This window comes from Augochlora pura, chromosome 10, assembly GCF_028453695.1.
Source record: "Augochlora pura isolate Apur16 chromosome 10, APUR_v2.2.1, whole genome shotgun sequence".
Classification (NCBI taxonomy): Eukaryota; Metazoa; Arthropoda; class Insecta; order Hymenoptera; family Halictidae; genus Augochlora; species Augochlora pura.
Genome location: NC_135781.1, coordinates 31,085,552 through 31,105,835, shown reverse-complemented (window position 1 = coordinate 31,105,835; position 20,284 = coordinate 31,085,552). Strand labels below are relative to the sequence as shown.

The following is a 20,284-nucleotide window of genomic DNA, read 5'->3' as shown; positions in this document are numbered from 1 at the left end:
GAGGGGTGGAAAAGGGCGACATGTTCAGCGCTGGATAGAAGCGAACGCAAACGAGGGTGCATATGTTGTAATTAAAACGATTGTTGTTACTACCGCCGGCGGTGTTTCGAGTCACCGAAGCTCACCACCGGGCACGTTGTACCGATCGCGAATTGATCGTTGAATACGCGAATACAATAGACATACCAAGATTGCAAAAGTGATACTTTGTTGACTTACCTCAATTGCAAAAATATACGACGTAACGTGTGGAGAACACGCACACGTTTCTCATCCCCCCCCCCCCCCCCAAAAAAAAAATCCCCTCCTGATCACCAATCACCATCCGCTTCCAGTGGATGCGATATTTATTTTTCCCGTCACGCGAAGAACCGGAACGAAAGGGAATACACGTTTGCGAGAGGAGATTATTGATAGTTAATTGTTAAGCCATTAATCGTCGAATATCGAAAGCGGAGATAATCGGGGGCCTAGACAGGGCCTGGCATACTGTGACATGTCGTATCGTGATTCGCAATAAAAGTTTATATGTCATTGATCTTATTACGTTTATTTCTGCCTGGTCGCGGACACACCTTGAACCTTGCGCTCCTTCTAAACCATACGTCGTTTATTGTTTTTTCAATTCGTTATACGGTCGTCGTTTGCGGAGATAGCCTAGCCTGAAACACTGTGTCGGACGAGCGAGATACTCCCGTCGGCTCTGCGAACATCGTCGGATCCGTCACGTGCTCGATTTTACAAGGACTGTATTGCGGTTTTACAAACAATAAAGTATCGTCTCTAGAAACTGAGAAGAATGTTAGGAAAGAAAATATTGTGTACGATCCTGACTACGATTTCACTTCCCGTTAAGGACAGGGCATCCAATTATGTTTTATAAGTGCAATCCAAGTGGCTTTTAGCAAATATAATTTTCAACATCGAAGATGCAATAATCCGTTTCTTTGAAGTCTAATCTACGGCTGTGCGGTGTTCAAAATATTAATTTTTAACTCATGGTGACGAAATTTATATTTGAGAGCATGGCGTCACTCGCGAGGTAATCACAAGATGGCCGCCGCTGGGAGATTCTCTTAAATACCGTAAGATTTATTACCTGTACTGAAATAATAACACCGCACAGTCGTCACCAAGCCATATACATAGACAGCAGGGTGTCTTCTCAGCCGTTTACTTGTTTATTTACGAAGTTATTTGCCAAAACCCGAATCATCGACTCGAGCTTCCGACTTTCACCGCAATCAGCGCCACCGTCCCTTTCCAACCAAAAAGTTGCGTGAACTCGCAACGCGTTGATTCTTTCCGTCAAATTGGAAGCCTCGCCCTTAACTAATAAACTGATAAAAGCGCAGCTATATATATACGTTATCCTATTTAAACGGTTTTCAATGTTTTTAACGAAAACATTTCACGCATGGAGACCGAGTAAAATCGTCGCCGAAAGCGCCGCGTAAATCACGATCACCGTGGATCGTTCGCGTGGATTTCGTTCGTAAATCACTCGGACAGAAAGAAAGGTCGGACCGGTTAAAATTAGATAGCTTAAAACCGTAAAAACCCCATGGACACAGAGACAACGAATACAGAGAATATACGATGCGACCAGTAAACTCGTATTTATTCTCAACCGTTCGCATCGTCGATCGAACACCAATTTACGCGGTGCTTCCGTCGCCGCTGCCGTTTCGTTCTCAATACGTGAAATATCTTCATCCGAGATTACATATAGCGTCGACTAATTGCCTTCCTTCGCCATACAGTGGCCACACTTTCTGCAGAAACCTGTGTCCCCGTCGTTGCTCGTCTTCTTCTCGGTCTCGTTCGCGTCGCGTCGCTCCAGCGCGTCGTACGACCGATGGCAAATGGCGCCGATCGTCTCGCTCCGCGGCAGATTCGCCTCGGTCACCACCATCGACGTCAACTCGTTCGCGCAATCTTCGAGACCGATCGCCACGGTGCCGTTCACCGCCCCGTAATTCGACCGGGCTACACTGTTTTGCTTTCGCGGACGTTCGTCCGACGTCCGGGCATCCGGCGTATTCTGTAGCGTGGCCGTGCTTTCGTCGGAAGCATCTGGTTCAAGGTCAAAATGCGTAAGCTTTTGCGAACCCGTTCCGCGAGAGATCGGGGGCTGCGATTTTTATTTCGTAACAGAGAGCGTGTTTGGTATGAACGACAGGTGTACTGGAATTTTAATCGACACGTGAAGAGAGATACGGGTAGACTATATTGATATTTAGTGGTGGTGCTTGCCATTATTGGTACCGCAGCCGTCCTCGGTCTCCTTCAACGGTAGCTCGACGGACACGTCCGCGGCCGGGCGACAGCAGGCGTATCCCTGGAACGTGGACAATCGGTGTATTTTCACGTCGTTTGTTGAACTCGTTGGCTCGTTGATGGTAACAATTGTCGAGGTAACTGTGACTTTATTTTTGCAATTTTATATAGATCAATTCTCGACTACTTTTCTATGCTATTTAAATATATATAGAATTTATATTCAAATTTAATATATTCGAATTTAATAATAAATTATGTTTGCTACCAGTACGAGGTCCATGTGCGAGTCCAAAGAGAATTGCTTTCCCGTCATGAGAATGCCTTTGATTCGTCGCCGCATAGCTGTAACGAAAACACACCCCATTCGTCGCCTAATTAACAATATATTCTATTTATTAACAACTCTAATATCCAGTCTCTTTTACCTGGGCTATCTCTAGCTTCCATACGTAATCGGCCGAAAGCCCTCGTGCATTCCGCGAGGACGTCGGCCGTATCGTAAATGGCGGCGAAACTGCCGTTCACAATCTTCGGCGACATCGGCGAATTGGCTAACAGCAAGCTCGAGCCGAAGTTTTCGTTCTTCTCTCGTGTGTCTGAAAATTCGTTTGAAAACACCTGTCAATCTCTGCACCGTTTTACCATAATCGGGCGACACACAAAACACGCGCGTCTATAATATATATAATTAAAAAACCAATCGCGAGCGAAATCATAGAAAAAAAAATATAGAAACGAACAACAACGAAACGATGTATAAATATAGGTAACAAACTGGTTGTAACTCGTCTTACCTGAGCTTTCTGCACTCCAAACATTTTTTTTGGAACATGCATTTTTACGGAACAAACAAAAGGAAGAGGTAAAAGAATACGATCAGAAAGAAAGGAGAATTGTTTTGTTAATTTCGCACGGACTCGGTCTCTCTTTCACTTTCTTTTTTCTTTTTCTTTTTCTTATCTCCGATCAGAAACTTAAACGAATACAAAGAGGGAGAAATGAACAATTTAATTAATCAAGCAAACCTCGTATATTGTGAACTTCCATAAATCGATGCCACACGGATTCGGTTAAAGTGCGTACTAAACAAAGCATTAAGGCTATCCAGAAATTTTTCGATAAACATCATGCTGAATGGATGATGCAACAACATCGACGCGTTTCTAAACGAATACTTGCGAATGGGTTAATCGAACGAAGGTATACCCGATGGTGCGCATACTTTCAACGGAACATCGTTTGTCGCTTGAAACGGGTTCTGATTTCATTCGCTAAATAACTAACGTAAAAATTGAAGGAAATAATACTTGGCTCGGTTTAAGAAGCTGAAACAGAATGTCAGTTTTAATAACGGAGACAAAGCACACGCTGACCCAGACTTTTTTTTCTCGATCGAGCAGCGTGCTTGAAAAGTCTGTGTGCGCGCAACGTTCGCAGCCGTACTTTCAAGGATCAATCATATGTATGTCAATAAGGTCCGACTGGTTTTTACGTTTCAAGTCTGCATTACCTGCGAGTGGAACTCTTGCTCTAACTGGTGAATTAGCGGTGTCCCCGATTATTTCGCTCGCCGTGTTCCGTATCTCTGCCCAGTCCCTCAATATGTCCTCGTTGGTCGTGCTAGATAAATTAATTCCAATAAATAAATTAAACCAATTCATTATTTATTATCGTTTATTATGATGAGGTTACTGTTTAAGGTTATGTCACAGTTTTATAGAGGTTATGTCGAGATTACATGAAGGTTATGTCAGGATTTTATATTAACCCTTTTGTTGAAGATTCTCTTTAAGGTTGTGCCAAGATTATGGTCGAGAGTTTATTAAAGATATGTCAAGATTATTTATAAAGGTATATCAAAGTCATGACAAGATTATACTAACATTATGTTAAGATTACTACTTAAAGTTATGTCAAGTTTATGTTTAGGTTACTCTTTGAGGTTATGTCAAGATTTAAGGTATTCTCATTATGAATATTCTTATTATGGAATTTATTTTGCTCCAAAACTTTAATATCAGAAATATTTCTTATGTAAAAAAGGAACTAAAAAACGTGCTTTAAATCATTTTCCTTGTTTTTATCATTTCCAATTTTTTCATATTATTCTATAAAAATTAGAGTAATGATAAATGCTCAATCGGAATAGTAAATTTAATATATATTGTATATCAACATATTCTACGCAAATTGTGCAAAATGAGAGTTAACTAAAATCGTTCAAAAAATTGTTAAACTCTGCTTCTAAAATTGCAATTAATTTTATATAATATTGATTATATCTTTTTAGTCGTTTAAATCGCGTCAATATTGCATTAATACATTGAATTTAAAATGCAGGAACCCTCAGTCAAGGGATGATAATTTATTAGGTCTATTCAATTGTTCGTAGACTCACTTTGTGGAGGTGACGGTGAACCTAATCACGTATTTCTTATGTAAAGCAGCAGGAACACAGTGCACTCTTCCCCTCGTGTTCATTTTCTTCAGAAGCTTCTCAGTTAACGTGTTCTCGCCACGAAGACGGAAGACCACCAACCCCAAGTGCCGTGGTGCAGGGATTTCGAAGCGACTGTCCGCTAGGACCAGTGCCTCGAACTTTTGTGCCAGCCTCACTCCCTACAATTATCATTAACATTCGTTACAATCCGCACAGTCTCTCACTAATTATAAAATAAAATCAATCGTTAAAAAAATCTAACAGAGTATAGTGTGCCTATACTTTTAATTCTTTGTATATTCCATAACCATAATTCGATCAGTATGATCATATTTTGTGATTTGCAACAGAATTAATATTTAATATTTAATATTTAACCCTTTGAAGTCGGAGTCATTTCAACTGGAAATCCAAAATATCTATCCGGACATTTTTTAAATATTATGAAGCTGTTACCTGCTACGCGAATTACAAAATTCAACAGTTAACAGTTCTTAACAATTTTCTAAATATTTAGCATACTTAATAAAAATCATTTCGAAATGTAGCGTAATAATTGTTAGCGGCGCCTTAGAATCGCCACTCGACCGCAAAGGGTTAATCCTCACAGTTAAAGTCCTTAAATTGAATCACAGAAATATCAAATTAAATTAATTAATTAATTAATCAAGTTAAGTCTCTCGAGTTCGAAATTCGCTTTGTTTTTCTCGAGACGAATTTCCAAAAATTTGTAAATTTGGAAAAACGAGTGTTCGCTGCTCTGTCGAAGCACAGTATTAATATTTCTCCAGAGCGAATAGAAAATAATAATGTTGCAGTTTTAAGAAGCATTAGTAAAGTGCAGCAAGTATTTGTGTGTGTGCAGTGCCGTTTGTGTGATTTTAGCAAAGAATGCATGATGTAATAGAAACCTCGCGAATATGTTTCTGAAGGCCGGTGATTCCGTAATTTCTAATGACGAACCAGAGTTTCAGGGCTCTAAACCTCTTCGACAACGGGATTTGCCAGTGCTAAAACAACGTTTCAACGAAACGATTAATAACGATATCCAAGCAACAAATCTAGAATATAAATTCAAACGAATCATTTCGAAACATTGTTCCGACGTTGTTGTCTTTAGTTACCATATAATCGATAGCAAGCCCTGGAAGTAAATAAGACGTCGTTTTTAATTGCATATCACGCTCGATTGAACGGAAGAACGACGATTTAAGGAAAACGACAAAGGGAGAAAAAAAGAGTAACGGCGCGCGTTCTGTTTTACCTGAGTTCTCGTGCTTCAGGTACAGCGGGTCCACGTTGAACGTTCTGTGCAGCGCCTGGCTGCTTTTCACCCTGAAACAACCGTCCAAAAGGATCGTTACCTAATTATGCGAATTAATGCTGATTAGAACGACTTTTCTATAAATTACCCTTTCGTTCGATTTGATTCCATTACGGCCGATTTCACTCGAATTTATGCTCTTTTAATTCTGCAATCGAACTAATATCTTTCTACCAACCAGACTTCGAAATTAATATATTTCTTGATGGTAATAATTATTCCTGTGCGCAATTTTGTTTGTGGAATGCGAAAGCAGCTGTGCATAAAATATATATTGGAGCACGAAGAAAATAATGAAATATTTGTTTTATTATTTTTTTATTATATGTATGAATTATGCATAAATTATATTCATATGCTTTTATTAAATTATGTATTATTTCATAGCAAAATAAATAGTTTATTTTTATTATTATTAGTTTATTATAATTAAGCTTACTTCAAGCAATAATTACTAATTATTTTAATTTCAAATCGGAGGCAACACGAAAAATATTCACACATTTGTAAATAATTATCTTCATCGCTGTCTTTTTCACAACGACGATATTTTATTTCTGTCAAAAACAGTGCAAAAGTTGCTTGCGTTCTCTCGTAATAAAATATTAAATAAAAATGTTATTGACACACATATGCGTCGATGTGCACTGCAGGTGAAAATATCAAATATTCGACTAATATTCGTTCTTTGTTACAGCAATAAAAGTGAACAAAACCAGAAGCTTCATTCTCGCGGAAATTCGTGTCACTTAACCCGTTCGATCGCAATTTTTGCAATTAACCGAACGTTTCTCTCGTCGAGCCTGTCGAATCGTCGAACTCTCGCCGACGAATAAAACACAAGCAAATTACGAGGAGCGAAGTTTCGCGGCGCGGACGCAAAGATTCTCTGATAATTGCCGGCGACGAAAGAGATTTAACGGAGAATTAAGCTTCCATCTACGGTGATCGAACATCGTTATCGCAGGAGTAGAAATTTCCCTCGAGTCTCGCACCGGCCAGGACTACTAGAACGGCTGTCGAAAAATCGGAACGCGGCCCGGGCGCGCCGTGGAATCAGCTGATAATGAGCAATTTATCGCGAAAGTAATAATACCGTAGCCGGGCGCCGATCGCTACCAAAGTGCTCCCCTTTTAAATATCAATCCGAAAGATTGTGAATTAACGTCGGTCGACGGTACGACGGAAATTACGGGAAGAATGGAAAAAAAACCCGATTCTGCATCCGCAGGTCGACCTACAAAACCGTCAGAGACTACGGGCGACGTTGCGTCCGGGTCTGCGCTTTTCTCTTATTTGTTTGCCGGTGTGGAAATTCTTAATCGTTTCGTCGCGAAGAAGACTCACCACATCGCTGTGCAGTCGAAGTGCACCATCAGCCATTTGCTCGGGTTGAACGCTATCGAATCGGCGTACTCGATTCCCTGGAGCCAGCCACGGAACTCGGGGCAGACGAACGCGCTGCCAGCGTACGCTGCGTCCACGTGCAGCCACAGTCCGTTCTCGGCGCCTAGACGACGCAGGAAGATCATTAAAATGAGGCAATCACGAATAATGTGATCTCCTCATTTTTATTTATTTTAATTAATTCGTTGTATTTATATTTTGCTACTAATTGTGTTTAGATTTTGTAATTGAATGTATATATATTTCATAATTCAGTATATGTATAATTCTTAATTAAGTTTTTCAGTTATTATAATATTTTTTCAGTTAATTTCAGTTCAATATTCGACGAGGAAGATTTAATTTAATTTAATCTTTAATTTAAGCTTCAAAAAGATCGATGATACAGTAAAACGTATCTTCTCCGTGCAAAAGTGAAAATAATTGTTAAATAATAATGATCATGTACTCACACACTCGGCCAACTTCGACAAGATTGTCAAAAGCACAGGCACCTGTTGTGCCCAGAGTAGCGCAAACCTTTTTATAAAGAAACAGAGCACGGTTAAACAATTCACTAAAATTCACTAAAATTCACTATAATTCACTATAATTCATCGAAATATTTTTTATTAAATCAATGATATTAAACAGAATTTATTTATTCTCATTTAGAATTGTTTGAGTTTAACTTGCAATTTAATATGAAATGATATATGATTTCATTTGTTTAGTTCTGTCGATAGATTGTTGAATGAGACAGGAATCGGTTTATATGCGTATCGGAGGCAAATACTTTGCTTTCGGGGATATCAGCTTCTTATAGGTACTACTTTCGTTTGGAAAATGGAGGTTGCGCCCAGTGGGACCAACTAGCATAAAGACAATCCGCCTACCAACGTCGTGCCCGTCTTATTTTCTATCGTAAGTACTAACAATTCCGGTAGGGTTAATTGGGAGCTCGATATGTCTATACCGTGATACTGATCCTCGACTTAATGACACTAATTGGAAAGGGTTCTAATACACTCTCCACCTATTTTTGGAATTTCTTAAAATCTGCCGTGTTACTGAATTAATTCTGGTGAGCATGACATTTATTTATAAATATAATATAACTGCAAAAGGGTAAACCATGGGTAACCAGGGTAAAGTTAATGATTTGCGTGCATTTTTGGTTAGGTTATTCGTAATTATTATGAATACTCACGAAAAATGGGATCAGACCCTCGGATCTGTCACGTGTTACGGCATCGAGCAACGCTTCACCCCTCATGCTAAATTGATCGTCGGATTCGATGTATCTCATTCGCACCAAACCTATCAGACCAGCCTTTTCAACGCTGGAATGAGCCTATATAATAAAATCGAATACAGAACAATATCATGGCGAACAGATAAATAATAAAATTAATTGCAAGACGAACAGATAATTATTAATATTAATTCTAAGGCGAATAGATAATTAATAAAATTAATTCAAAGGTGAACAGATAAATAATAAAATTAATTCTAAGGGAAACTCTATTAGTATAAAAATTATTTTGAAATGTGGTAGAACAATTGCAGAGAATTAATAGAGTAACAAAAATAATATTATAATTATAAAAGTATGTCCCAATTCCTCGACTATAAAATGTCAATTTTTAATTTCAAATTGCATTTGAAATTATAAAGATTAATTTACTATCATGATGTTTAACTAGCAACGAATTAATCACTATAAGAGATACCACAAAAGAATACCATAAAGCATAATAAGAAAAACAGCACTAACGTCCTCGCATTTTTCGCTTTTTAACAGCAGATTTACAAGACGTACAACAGGGAATAATAAATCGGGGAAAGAACTCTGCGTTGATTGGTCATTAAGAAATGGAAAAATAGACGTACTTGGTCGGAGCAGTAGGCGACAAGACACGAATTGATTTCGACTGCTAAACGGTCCGGCTCGTTCTCATGAACGTCCCTAATCGCTCGGGTTCTCGCCGCCAGTAAGCAAACGAGAGTGGCCTCCGACGCAGTGGTTTGTATCACGCCACCGCCCCCGGAACCACCGGGACGATGCAAGAATTCCTCCGGCAGGCCAATCATTTTACCCAGCCAGTTCATTACGATGGTCTCCAGTTCCGTGCACGCCGGGCTCGATGCCTTTTTAAAGCGCACGCATCGAATAGCAAGGGTTAGCGTCGCGTGAAACCAGTTCGAACATAATTTGGAATATATTTCGTTCGTAATAATTTGGAATTTATTTTGTAATTTAAGTGCAGGGAAAACCAGTTCAAAAGACGCTAAAGTATGGACTTTTCTCATCAAGAATTATCGATAATCTTCTCATTTATTTTCCAAGTCATTTTTATGATGACAAATAATTAGCAATTTATTTTGTAATTTAAATATGATTTAAAATTGAAATTTCGTTTGCACAAATTTGATTTGAAAATTAACAAAGAACACATTTTCTATAATTTTCTAGTTTGGTTATTAATTTAGATTCGAGTGCAATAATATAAAATTGCAAGCTATTTGAAATTTATAAATTTGATTTTAATAATTTTAAAGTTTTATATTTGAAAGAATACGTTCCAAATGTTGGAAAAAATGCGATGCTTTTCGTAATATATTTTTTAGAATTATTTTACGATCTTCTAATCCGCTCGACGATTTTAAATCATTTGCGAGAACGTCTGCTCTTTTGATGAAGAACTAAAGTTCTTGCTCTCTCTCTCTCTTTCTCTCTCTCTCTCTTTCTCTGTAGAGACACTTGTTGAGAACAGTGATGTATATTAAAGTCGGAAGACAAAACACCGAATGTGAACGCGGCAGCTTGTAACTCGAGTAAGTTCTGAGATGTCTCTGCTTGCAAAATTTATTACTAATTCTCGCTGTATTATTTTATTACTGTAATATATTTTATATAATAGTACAGAATCTATACTGTATTCTATACTATATCATATATTATATTCTATACTATATAATATATTATCATATATTATATTTTATGTAATATTAGATAATCACCACTGCCCTGCGAACTTTATGCACAATTTTAATAATTCATTAAGACTATTTCTAACTAATTAAAATTTCAAGATTCAAATCCAAGACTAAATGACTATACAATTATCTCTTAGAACTGAAGCACAGAATTTTGCATAAAGATCCACAGTCTAGTCAATTTTATTCTAGTGTTATAACCATTATTAATCAGTATCGTTTTATAAACAATAAAGACGTTTCTCACCCAGGTGAATCCAAGACAGTTGATAGCGTCGGCGAGCATGTCAGCCAGCAGACTGGCGGGCGAATTCAAAGCGGGAAAGTAAGCGTGCATGTGAGGACTCTGCCAGTGAGTGACGCCGGGCATGATGCACTTCTCGATGTCGGCGAAGATGTCCTCCCAGGGCTCGCCGTTCACCGGCGCCGACGACGGCAGCATGTTCCTCAGGTAACCCGGCGAAACGGCCGGATAAACGCGTCGCGACCGGATGTTCTCCAGGTAGTCGGCGATGTAATCCACCATTTCTTTTCCTAAATTAAAGTCGACTTTATTTTACAACTAGACTTTCAAGTTAGTTACAATTCTATTTAATGTAATTGACTTATTAGTTTTGATTTTTATAAATTTATTTTTTTTATAAATTTTTACAAAATTTTATCTTCGATAACAGAAGAATTTATTTTTACTTAGACATAAAGGAAATTAATAATATTCATACTTAGTAGATTTAGCATTGAATATTTATCACGAGTGTGATTCCTTATTATAGTGAAAGGGTTAGATCGTAGAAAGGAGAATATTTTCTTTTATCAGTTTCTAAAAATTAATTTAAAATATAAATACTGCAAAATATAAATACTAGGAAATATGAATATTGCAAACTATAAATACTGCACTTTGTCATTTACAATAAGGAGTAATAAAATAAATTCGTAACAAACTAGTTAATTTTAATTAATTCTCCATTACTTTCTAATTAAATTTTAAGTAACAATGCAACTAATATTCTAAGAACCATGCAGCGCCGAGTTGTTATAAAATCACAATGAAACGGAAACGTTTATACCTGCCACTCGGTAATTTTCGAAAAATCGATCACTTTATTGCGGAACGAATAACCGAACACAATCGCAGCACAGGAGAAAATCAAAGCTGTCGTAGCGACGTGTCAGACGCGACTGTTAAGCAATTATTATGCGGGAAGTTTCAATCGATGTGAAAACCGAGCGCGAACTTATGGACCGATCCGATAGATAAACTGTTGGTGGGGGGGATTCGGATTGGCAGAAACAACAACACAGAGAGAGAGAGAGAGAGAGAGAGAGAGAGAGCCGGTGGCCACCGTCGTAGAACAATCATTAAACTCCAATGGGAACCGTAAAACCTATTATCTCCAGGAGCTTTTAATTCGTCGCTCTCCTAAATACTTCTGATGGAATCGCGGATCTCGATGCAATTGTCCTGTTCGAGAATCGGGTACCAAACAATGAAACTCGATTTGTCCGATTATGGACTGTGTTGTAGGGGACGTTAAACATTGTTTTACGCGAGCGCAAAGATCATTTGATGGAAAAGTGGAGGACAAGGATTTCGTTTAACACTTTGGAGTATAGTGCGAATTGATGGAGTTGTATGCTGGCAAATTAATGTATAGTAAATGCGATAATTTTTGTAGTTAGTTTGTAGAGTAATATAGTTCTATAATAACTTTGTATAGTAATTTAATAATTTTTATAATTCCTCTATATAGTAATATAACAATTTCTATAATAACTTTCTATAACAATATAACAATTTCTATAACAATTTCTATTTATAATATCTTTCTATAACAATATAAGAATTTCAATAGACACTTTCTATAATAACTTTCTATAGTAACATAACAATTTCTGCAATAACTTTCTATTTTATATATTTCATATTTTCCATGGCTTATTCCACCATATTCCTCTGCCACAAATAAAATTTCCATAAATCAACTAAACAGACTAAATAAAATCCAATTTAATGAAAACAAGAACATCGTCACCCATACGCTTGGGTGACGGAGCACCCATAGAAGCATGCCCGTCACCCAGCCATATACGACGCGCTCATCGCGTCGAATTCGGCCGGTTGTCCCGCGAACGTAAGACAAAGTTGACGACGCCCGGTCCGTCTGCGAAATTGGATTTAAAGAAAAAGGGTGGATCACACACGGCCGGTCGTTTCGCCTAGGATTCGAATAGATTTCGATTCGAAAGACAGAAATCTAGTCTGGTATTGGAAACGGTATCGAATCCATAAAACACCCGGCGGACTTACTCTCTCTCTCTCTCTCTCTCTGTCTCCCCGGTTCGGTGATCCCTCTTTATTGGTGCCGTTTTAACGCCTGCCCCCGTGAACGATCCTCGCGTTACCCACTCCGCCCGACAGATTACAACGTTCGCAAACGTTTACAGGAATCGTAAACATCTGTGGTAATGCAAAGACGGGAAGGTGGAACGGGCGACGATGCCCGGACGCGAGACTTTACGGGCATCTGTCTCATTTTGTTCTCTTGCGCACCGATTCGCCGGTAAATCGGCGCTAAGGGATCGCGGCGACGATTGACACAGTTCCGCGGATAGATACGCGATTTTCGATCGACGATTCGCCGACCCTTCTGCACGACGAATGTACCGTTTATCGGGCAGCTTGACGTCGCGACAAGTTGTGCGAACAAATTTTAGGATTATAAATTAATTTAATTATAAAATACTCTGACATAACCTCTTTAGGGATGAATAATCTATTTTAATTTTTTCTTTTTCATTTGTCATGGATTTTATTTCGTTCGATGTTTTGTTAGTATTGTTTAGGGATTTTGTTGCGAGAACTGATTCTCATGGTTTTAATTATTATTATTTAACAATTTCCAATGAAAACAGCGTTACGATTTCTATTATTATTGAATGAAAATTGCGAATCTAAATATTTAATTATACTATTAAATATACTATTAAAAACAAGGCACCTGTTCTAAAAATAAAATAACAATGTATAGTAAAATGCGTGCACAGGTTCTCGGCGATCTCATGCGGGGAAGCTAGCGCAATCCTGTTGTTGGATAAAGAGCGTAAGTGGGAATGTAAGATTTCACTTACCATGCTTTCGATACTCTTCTAGATTCATATTATCTGCAACGATACAACACATTACATCATTATCCCAGAAGTGTCCAAGGACGCAATATTTAAATTCTATTTGAAACATGAGGAAGGTCTCCGAACGAGATGATCTTCGCAAAGCAGAACCGGGCGAAATGATCTTTGCGAAGCAAAATCGAACGAGATGATCTTTACGAAGCAAAACCGAGCGAAACGATCTTTACGAAGCAGAACTGGGCGAAATGGTCTTCACAAAACAAATCCGAGCGAAAATCTACCCCTTCATCCCCTAAATCAACTCGTATCTATTTCAATTTCCCCTTTAACTATCGCAATCCGAATATCACTTCGTAACGAGGCCATTTAAAATTGATCTTCGAACTGCATTGCTCCGTTACGGAGACAATAAAGACAAATATAAAATGGCTCTGTTATGGAGACAATAGAGATAAATTCAAAATAGCTACGTTATGGAGATAATATAGACAAATTTAAAAATCGCTCTGTTATGGAGAGAATAAGAGCAAATAAAAAATGGTTACGTTATGGAGGCAATATAGACAAATTTAAAAATCGCTCTGTTATGGAGGCAATAAAGACAAATTCAAAATGGCTGCGTCATGGAGTCAATAAAGACAAATTTTAAATGGCTCAGAAAAGGGCTGGAAAAGGGTTATACTGCTGCGAAAATCACTATCACAAAAATGAATAATATCGATCATATTGATCATTTCGTTCGATCCCCTTTCCTCGATCCTCTTTCATCGATCACCGTCACCATCATCGCGTTCGGAGACCCTAAACGACCACAGCCGCGATACTGATCAAATCCTGATCAAATTCCACAAACGAACGTCTAAAAGAATTAGGCCAACTTGTCACTCGCGCCAGTGATATCAACCAATATCAAGCCACCACTTGCTATCCTAACCGGAAGCGCGACGATCGAGAAAATCCGCGTCGCGTTCCCTCGCGATTGCGATCGATCGTAGACTCGAAGAAAGAATATCGCGAAGGCGGAGCTGATCTCCTCACCGTCGTCTCTCACAACAGCCAGATCTCGAAATTTCGATGGCACCGTATCAGGCGCATGTGGCGACGATTAATTGACCTAGCCGGCGGAAGTCGCGGCCCGCGGCAACGATGACCAAACGTGGTAGCCTCGCGGAAGTTTCGTGTCCGCGGCGCAACGCGATTTCACCGTGACGACTGAGAAGAAGGGACACGGCACGCCGTATGCGTGTTGACCTAGCGCCGAACACTTCCACGGGTAGGACGGCAGTACTCGCGAATGATTTGTACGGATTCATCCATCGATCGCGTCCCCTCGTCACATGGGCCCCGAGAGCTTATTAGGCTAGTGTCACAAGGCTCGCCGCGGCCTAGAACTAGATCGAACCCGTTCGAATGCGGGATTTGACCTTTCTTTCTGTCCTGCCGGGTGAGAAACTCGTCACTTCGACGGAATTACTAATTATTCGATGTTTGGATTGTTATAAACAATTGGAGCGATTCGTGAGATGGAGGTTGAACGATCGGGGGATGTAGTGGATAGTTAAAACCTTGCGATGTAACTCGTTTTATACTGCGTTGAATAGTCTTTAATATAATTAATAATAATAATAATAACTTATTTGCCATTAATACTGTACTTAACCCTTTGCCCTACAACTCTTTCTACGCTACGTTGATTAGCTTCTTATTTGTCTTTAATAGGACCAGATAATTTTTGTATTTTGTATTACCTTTATTTATTTTTGTTTCTAGACTTTGATGACAAAAGAATTCAATTTGATTTCCATTTAGAAGAAATTAATAATTTATTAATTTAGAAGATATTGCGTGGATATTTCTAGGTTTATTAAAATGCGAGATTTTTGAATAATTGAATTTTAAACTAAATTGTCGTTTTTAAAGTAAACAGTTGAAATGGTAAAAATTTATGTTACTTATGTTACAATTATTTCATTTAACAAAGTACTGTGGTATTTTTCTCTCTGTCTGCGTAAAGTAAAAATGCCAAGATACAGATTGTACCCAAAATGGCGGCAGATATGGCTGTATGATCAGCTAAGGTTCGTGAAGTAGTATAGTACAGACTTTAGCAGCAACGAGCAATATTAATAATTTAAAACAGTTAAAGTTACAATTTTTATTAAGCTAAAGTAACTTTTCAAAGTTAAATTTTTTATTAAGCTAAGGTAACTTTTCAAAGTTAAATTTTTTATTAAGCTAAGGTAACATTTCAAAGTTAAATTTTGTATTCAGCTAAAGTAACTTTTCAAAGTTACATTTTTTATTAAGCTAACCTAACATACCAAATTTCCCTTAAAAAACATCGAAAAACCTATCAAATCAAAGTAAAAACGAATTCAAATACGCATCGAAAATAACAATGACGAAATCAAAGAGTTTTCATTTCAGATAGGAAGTTCCCGAAACACCATAAAACAGAACCGCCATACCATACATTCGTTAACAATCATCCCTAAACGATCCAGTCGCTATTTTGTGTAAATTCGTTCGTTCGATCGTTTAGATCGTATCATGATCAATGCGCGTTATTCCGAAACGATAAAACGCGCACTGAAATTTTTACGCGTTTCCGTGTTTCGCCCACGGTCGAAGTTCAAACCAGAATTGGAAGTGGAGAACTGGAACCCCGGTATCGCGTTACAGGAACGCGCGAGAGAAGATAGTCCACGGTGCGGAACGTCTGGAATTACAGTGAACAGGGAGTGACTTCTTCGGAGGTATTAATCCTGTTTTCGGAAACAGAGAACCTCACTCGCCGGATATCACCCCGCGCTTCTGTCTTCCGTTGGAACGGATCGAGAACTTAAACGATGGCTGCTGACCGGAGGAGTTAGCGTTTCGGTGGCATTTTACGCACTGCAGCGACGCGCCAACAATTATACAGCAAATACACTGTACAGCAGAAACTGTACTTATGTGCTGCTTGCAAAAATTATTGGAACAGAATTATAATAATTATTGGAAAAGAATTATAATAATTAATGGTAACTCTTTGTAAACAATTGTAGAAAATAATAAGATTAACGAAGCTTGGAAAATTATATTTTATTATTATTAAATGATTTTATAACTGAGGAACGAATAAAAATGCACGAAATAGCGAATTAATAATTAAATATGAAATTAGAGATTGAAATTAGAAATTAATGAACATTATACAGTCTATGTTAAAATACTATGTAACAATAATATTTTAAAAGTATGACAGAAGTAGCATTTACTTGAAAACGAAGTCATCGAATGCTCAATATTATAAAATATTTCTATACAAAATTTTCAGATAAACTTCACCTATATATTAAAACAAAAATTGTGTATATTTAAAATGAATCAAATCTTGTAATTTATAAACCTACGAAATTTATAACACTTCGACTGTTAATTAATAATTACGACGTCGGAATCGACAATTGACTCTGCATCTCAATTTGGCCGACGTAAATTATCACAAATATTTTCAATTGACTTTGTCCGTCGAATTCTAATTTTTACTAATTTTAACAATTATCATAATTCCGCGCGTCGCCTAAAATCGAACCGATTAACAAAGGTCGGCGTTGAAGTCGCGGCACAGTTCGCCGTATTCTTTGTTCGCGGGCGTTTCGTGCACGAATGCCCGCGACACAATCGACGGCCGCGATGCTCGCCGTTTTTTTCGAAAGAAAGGATCAACCCCGGGGACGGTTGAGAACGATCGGAGACGTTATCAATGCCGGCGATTACACACGCGAAAATAAAAGATCCGTCCCCGGCCCGCGCGCGCGCCAGCGGAACGTAAAATGGAAAATCGAACATCGACAGTCGCGAGGATCTGCAAGAGCTTAAGCTAGAATGACGCTCGACGATATTAAAAGCTCGTCCTTCCACCGTTTCCGTTTCCGACTTTTGTAATTTCCCGTAGCTTTCAGTATCCGTGCGCGATTCGAAGGATTTATCAGCGATGCCTGGGCTGCTTAGGTGTGACGCTGGCCGATGCCGATTCGCGATTTCATCCCGGGGAAATGCTGCACGCGGAATGGAAATCGGGATCGCGGCCGCCTAATCGCGTCGGACCGCGAATTGCTCGCTATAAAAAAACGCTAGATCCCTATCACCTTTTATATATATATCACGTTAAACAAATAACAAAATCTCGCAGAACTCGCGACAATTTTACAACAAAAAGACGTATAATTCTCGAGCGAAGCGATTTTCTCGATTTTCCACGCAAGCTAAAAATTAATAATTATTCTCAGCGATTCATTTTAGCTTTTGTTAGCTCTCGATATTTTTACATAAAAGATCAACTAGCTATCTGACGTTTCATTTAACAATTTTGACAATTCTATAGTTAATTAAAACTCGCTTGTATCGAATAACCACATGACTAAATAAAATTCGCAAAATTTCCGCAAAATTCGATAAAATAACAAAGAATAACGTTGCCACTGACCTTGTTAAATTGTTTAAGATCCCACGGTGCGAGCGGATTCCTCGTTACGTCGATGGTTCGCGCGAGAGATCAACTTATCGCTGGTCCGGTGATCACTTCTCGTGCGGAGGAGATAAATTTCCGAACTGGGGAAAAACAGATATATTCACGGTTGAGGAGGGATCGGTGGAATGCAAGTCGTTCAACAAGTGGCCGCTTTTATACAGAGACGCGGTAAGTACTAGCTGCTTTGGCGCAAGCGTGGTCCCCAAGAACAAGATGGGAAGAGGAACAATTTCCAGTCGGAGCGAGCTACTACGCGCGATCTTAAGGGACCGCCGATGGACGATCTTGCGTTTCCACGCGCAATCACGATTAATTTGTTCGATGCGTGCCGCTCTTTTCTACTAATTACCGACGATGGTCGAGCACTGATTTTCATTGTTTTCTGCAACGGTTGCATTTGGAGATTAAGTATAGTGTGAAAAGATGAAAATGTTTAATTTGATCTATACACTAGTTTTAAATAAATAGTATAAATTGAAAAAAGAATTTTGAGAAATTTAAGTGGAGTTGATAGGAAAAATTAAATTTTAATAGTTTTATATTTACTCTGAAGCTTATACGATTTTTATAAAACACGATTTCTATTGTTAAATTGAATAAAGAGAATATCAGGATATTTATTAATCTTTTGCACTCGCTGCAAAAATTTTAAAAAGTAAATTTTTATTAGAATTATATTTAGATCTAGAAATAGCTTTTAGAACTTTTATTAATTAAAGAATAGTATAAAATGTGTCTTCTCTTCGCAAAACTATTAATATTAAATTAAATATAAAATTGTTGTTATTCCACTCAGTAGAAATAATATAAAATATCGCGTGTCAAGGACACGTTAAGTTTTAATATTTTTATTTTTACCATTTGTCAGGTAGGAAATAAAAGATCGATTTTTTTATTCGACGTATTTGTTAAAAATGAAAATGCTCTATAAATCAATAAGCTGAATGTCACGTGTACCGCAAAAAATAAAATACATAAAATTGAGATACTGTAGGTCGTGTGAAATGTCTCGATGTTGGAGTTAAAATAGCGCAAAGGGTTAAACCATTCCTACTGTCGTCAAGGTAGTGGCATTATCATGTTACACGGTTCAGATCCTGTACCGCGAACAACCGCGTTCGCGTTTACTATGATGATCGTAAACATTTAAAAACAAGCCAATAATACGTCTTCAACCGTAGAGAAGGTCAGATGTTCGCAGCCGCCATTGAAATTCTTGACCTAATCGTCTTGTGTTACGAAGACGCGATGCGAACGATATGGGGCGGATGCTTTTGATGTCTTATTTGCTAACCCTTTGCACTCGGAGCAAAGACTGTCAATTGACTTCACGATTTTAACTGTAAATTTATAATAATTTCTCTGTCTTTTAGTATTTTTATTTTGTATAACAAAGAGCATTTTATATTAATTATACCGGAAAATTATGTCTGCTGATGTCATTTTATATATTTCTCAAAGATGGTATTTATAAATCGCCATCACGCTGTCAACAATATAAATTGGATTAAATAATAACACGAGTACTTTTATTTAATATTTAATAATTAGAGAGGGGAATTTTAGGTCCATCAAAAAATTATGACCACTAATGTCATTTTATTTACGACATATATTTCTTAAAAATGATATCTTTGGCAACAGAGCATAATTTACAATTATATTAAATTATTATAACGATAATTCGAAGATCAATATTTCATATACTTCTTTGACGCGTTGTTTTAAAGTGATCATTATTTATTGTTAATTGTTATAGGAAATAATCCCTGTAGTATCAACAGTTGATCAGGTAGATTATAGTTCTACACTATAGGGATCTGTATTACCAACCAGGCGTGTTCCTTGTAGAGTTATGTTTAAATACTAGCCACTGCCTACTGCTGGCGCTAACTTCTGCAAAATCTTTTCAACCCTTCTCATTTACAATATCGAATTTCTAAATTGTTCACAGCTACTTATCATGCACCGATACCGAAAAAGAAATTTAATTAAAAAAAATTAATCTGCGCCTAGAATGACATATAAAACTGTATCGATCTGCATTATAACAATTATAGAATCGAACAGAATTGTCCACTGGCATAATATAAAAAATAAAATAAAATAATAAATAAAATAATAATAATAATAATAATATTTTATAATTTACTATTAAATGAACTGCGCCAAATAAAGTACACAAAACTGTACCCATCAATGC

General features: G+C 37.7%; 1 protein-coding gene across 2 annotated transcripts; it reads right to left on the bottom strand.

The window, feature by feature from the left end:
- Nucleotides 1-366: 366 nt before the first annotated feature.
- Hdc (histidine decarboxylase) lies at nt 367-18,154 on the bottom strand. Of its 2 annotated transcripts, none has more exons than XM_078191649.1 (16): nt 18,037-18,154; nt 13,566-13,598; nt 10,681-10,967; nt 9,327-9,584; nt 8,644-8,787; nt 7,907-7,973; nt 7,395-7,557; nt 5,988-6,058; nt 5,848-5,867; nt 5,635-5,733; nt 4,682-4,902; nt 3,794-3,903; nt 2,709-2,879; nt 2,549-2,625; nt 2,257-2,341; nt 367-2,076 (listed from the first exon to the last, which is right to left on the bottom strand). In XM_078191649.1, the coding sequence occupies exons 2-16, from the start codon at nt 13,591-13,593 to the stop codon at nt 1,739-1,741; spliced, it is 2,139 nt and encodes a 712-aa protein (XP_078047775.1). In that variant the 5' UTR covers nt 13,594-13,598; nt 18,037-18,154; the 3' UTR covers nt 367-1,738. The 2 variants fall into 2 exon arrangements, with proteins under 2 accessions (XP_078047775.1, XP_078047774.1); XM_078191648.1 differs by lacking the exon at nt 18,037-18,154 and adding an exon at nt 14,604-14,748.
- Between the last annotated feature and the right edge of the window lie 2,130 nt (nt 18,155-20,284).

What these genes read in the sequence shown, in the direction of transcription:
- Hdc (XM_078191649.1), bottom strand. Translation starts at nt 13,593, where the DNA reads ATGAATCTAGAAGAGTATCGAAAGCATG. An exon ending in CCTGAAGCACGAGAACTCAG is followed by an intron (nt 5,868 to 5,987) that starts GTAAAACAGAAC and finishes ATTTACTTCCAG; the next exon opens with GGCTTGCTATCGATTATATG. An exon ending in CGGCTGCGGTACCAATAATG is followed by an intron (nt 2,077 to 2,256) that starts GCAAGCACCACC and finishes ACCTTGAACCAG; the next exon opens with ATGCTTCCGACGAAAGCACG.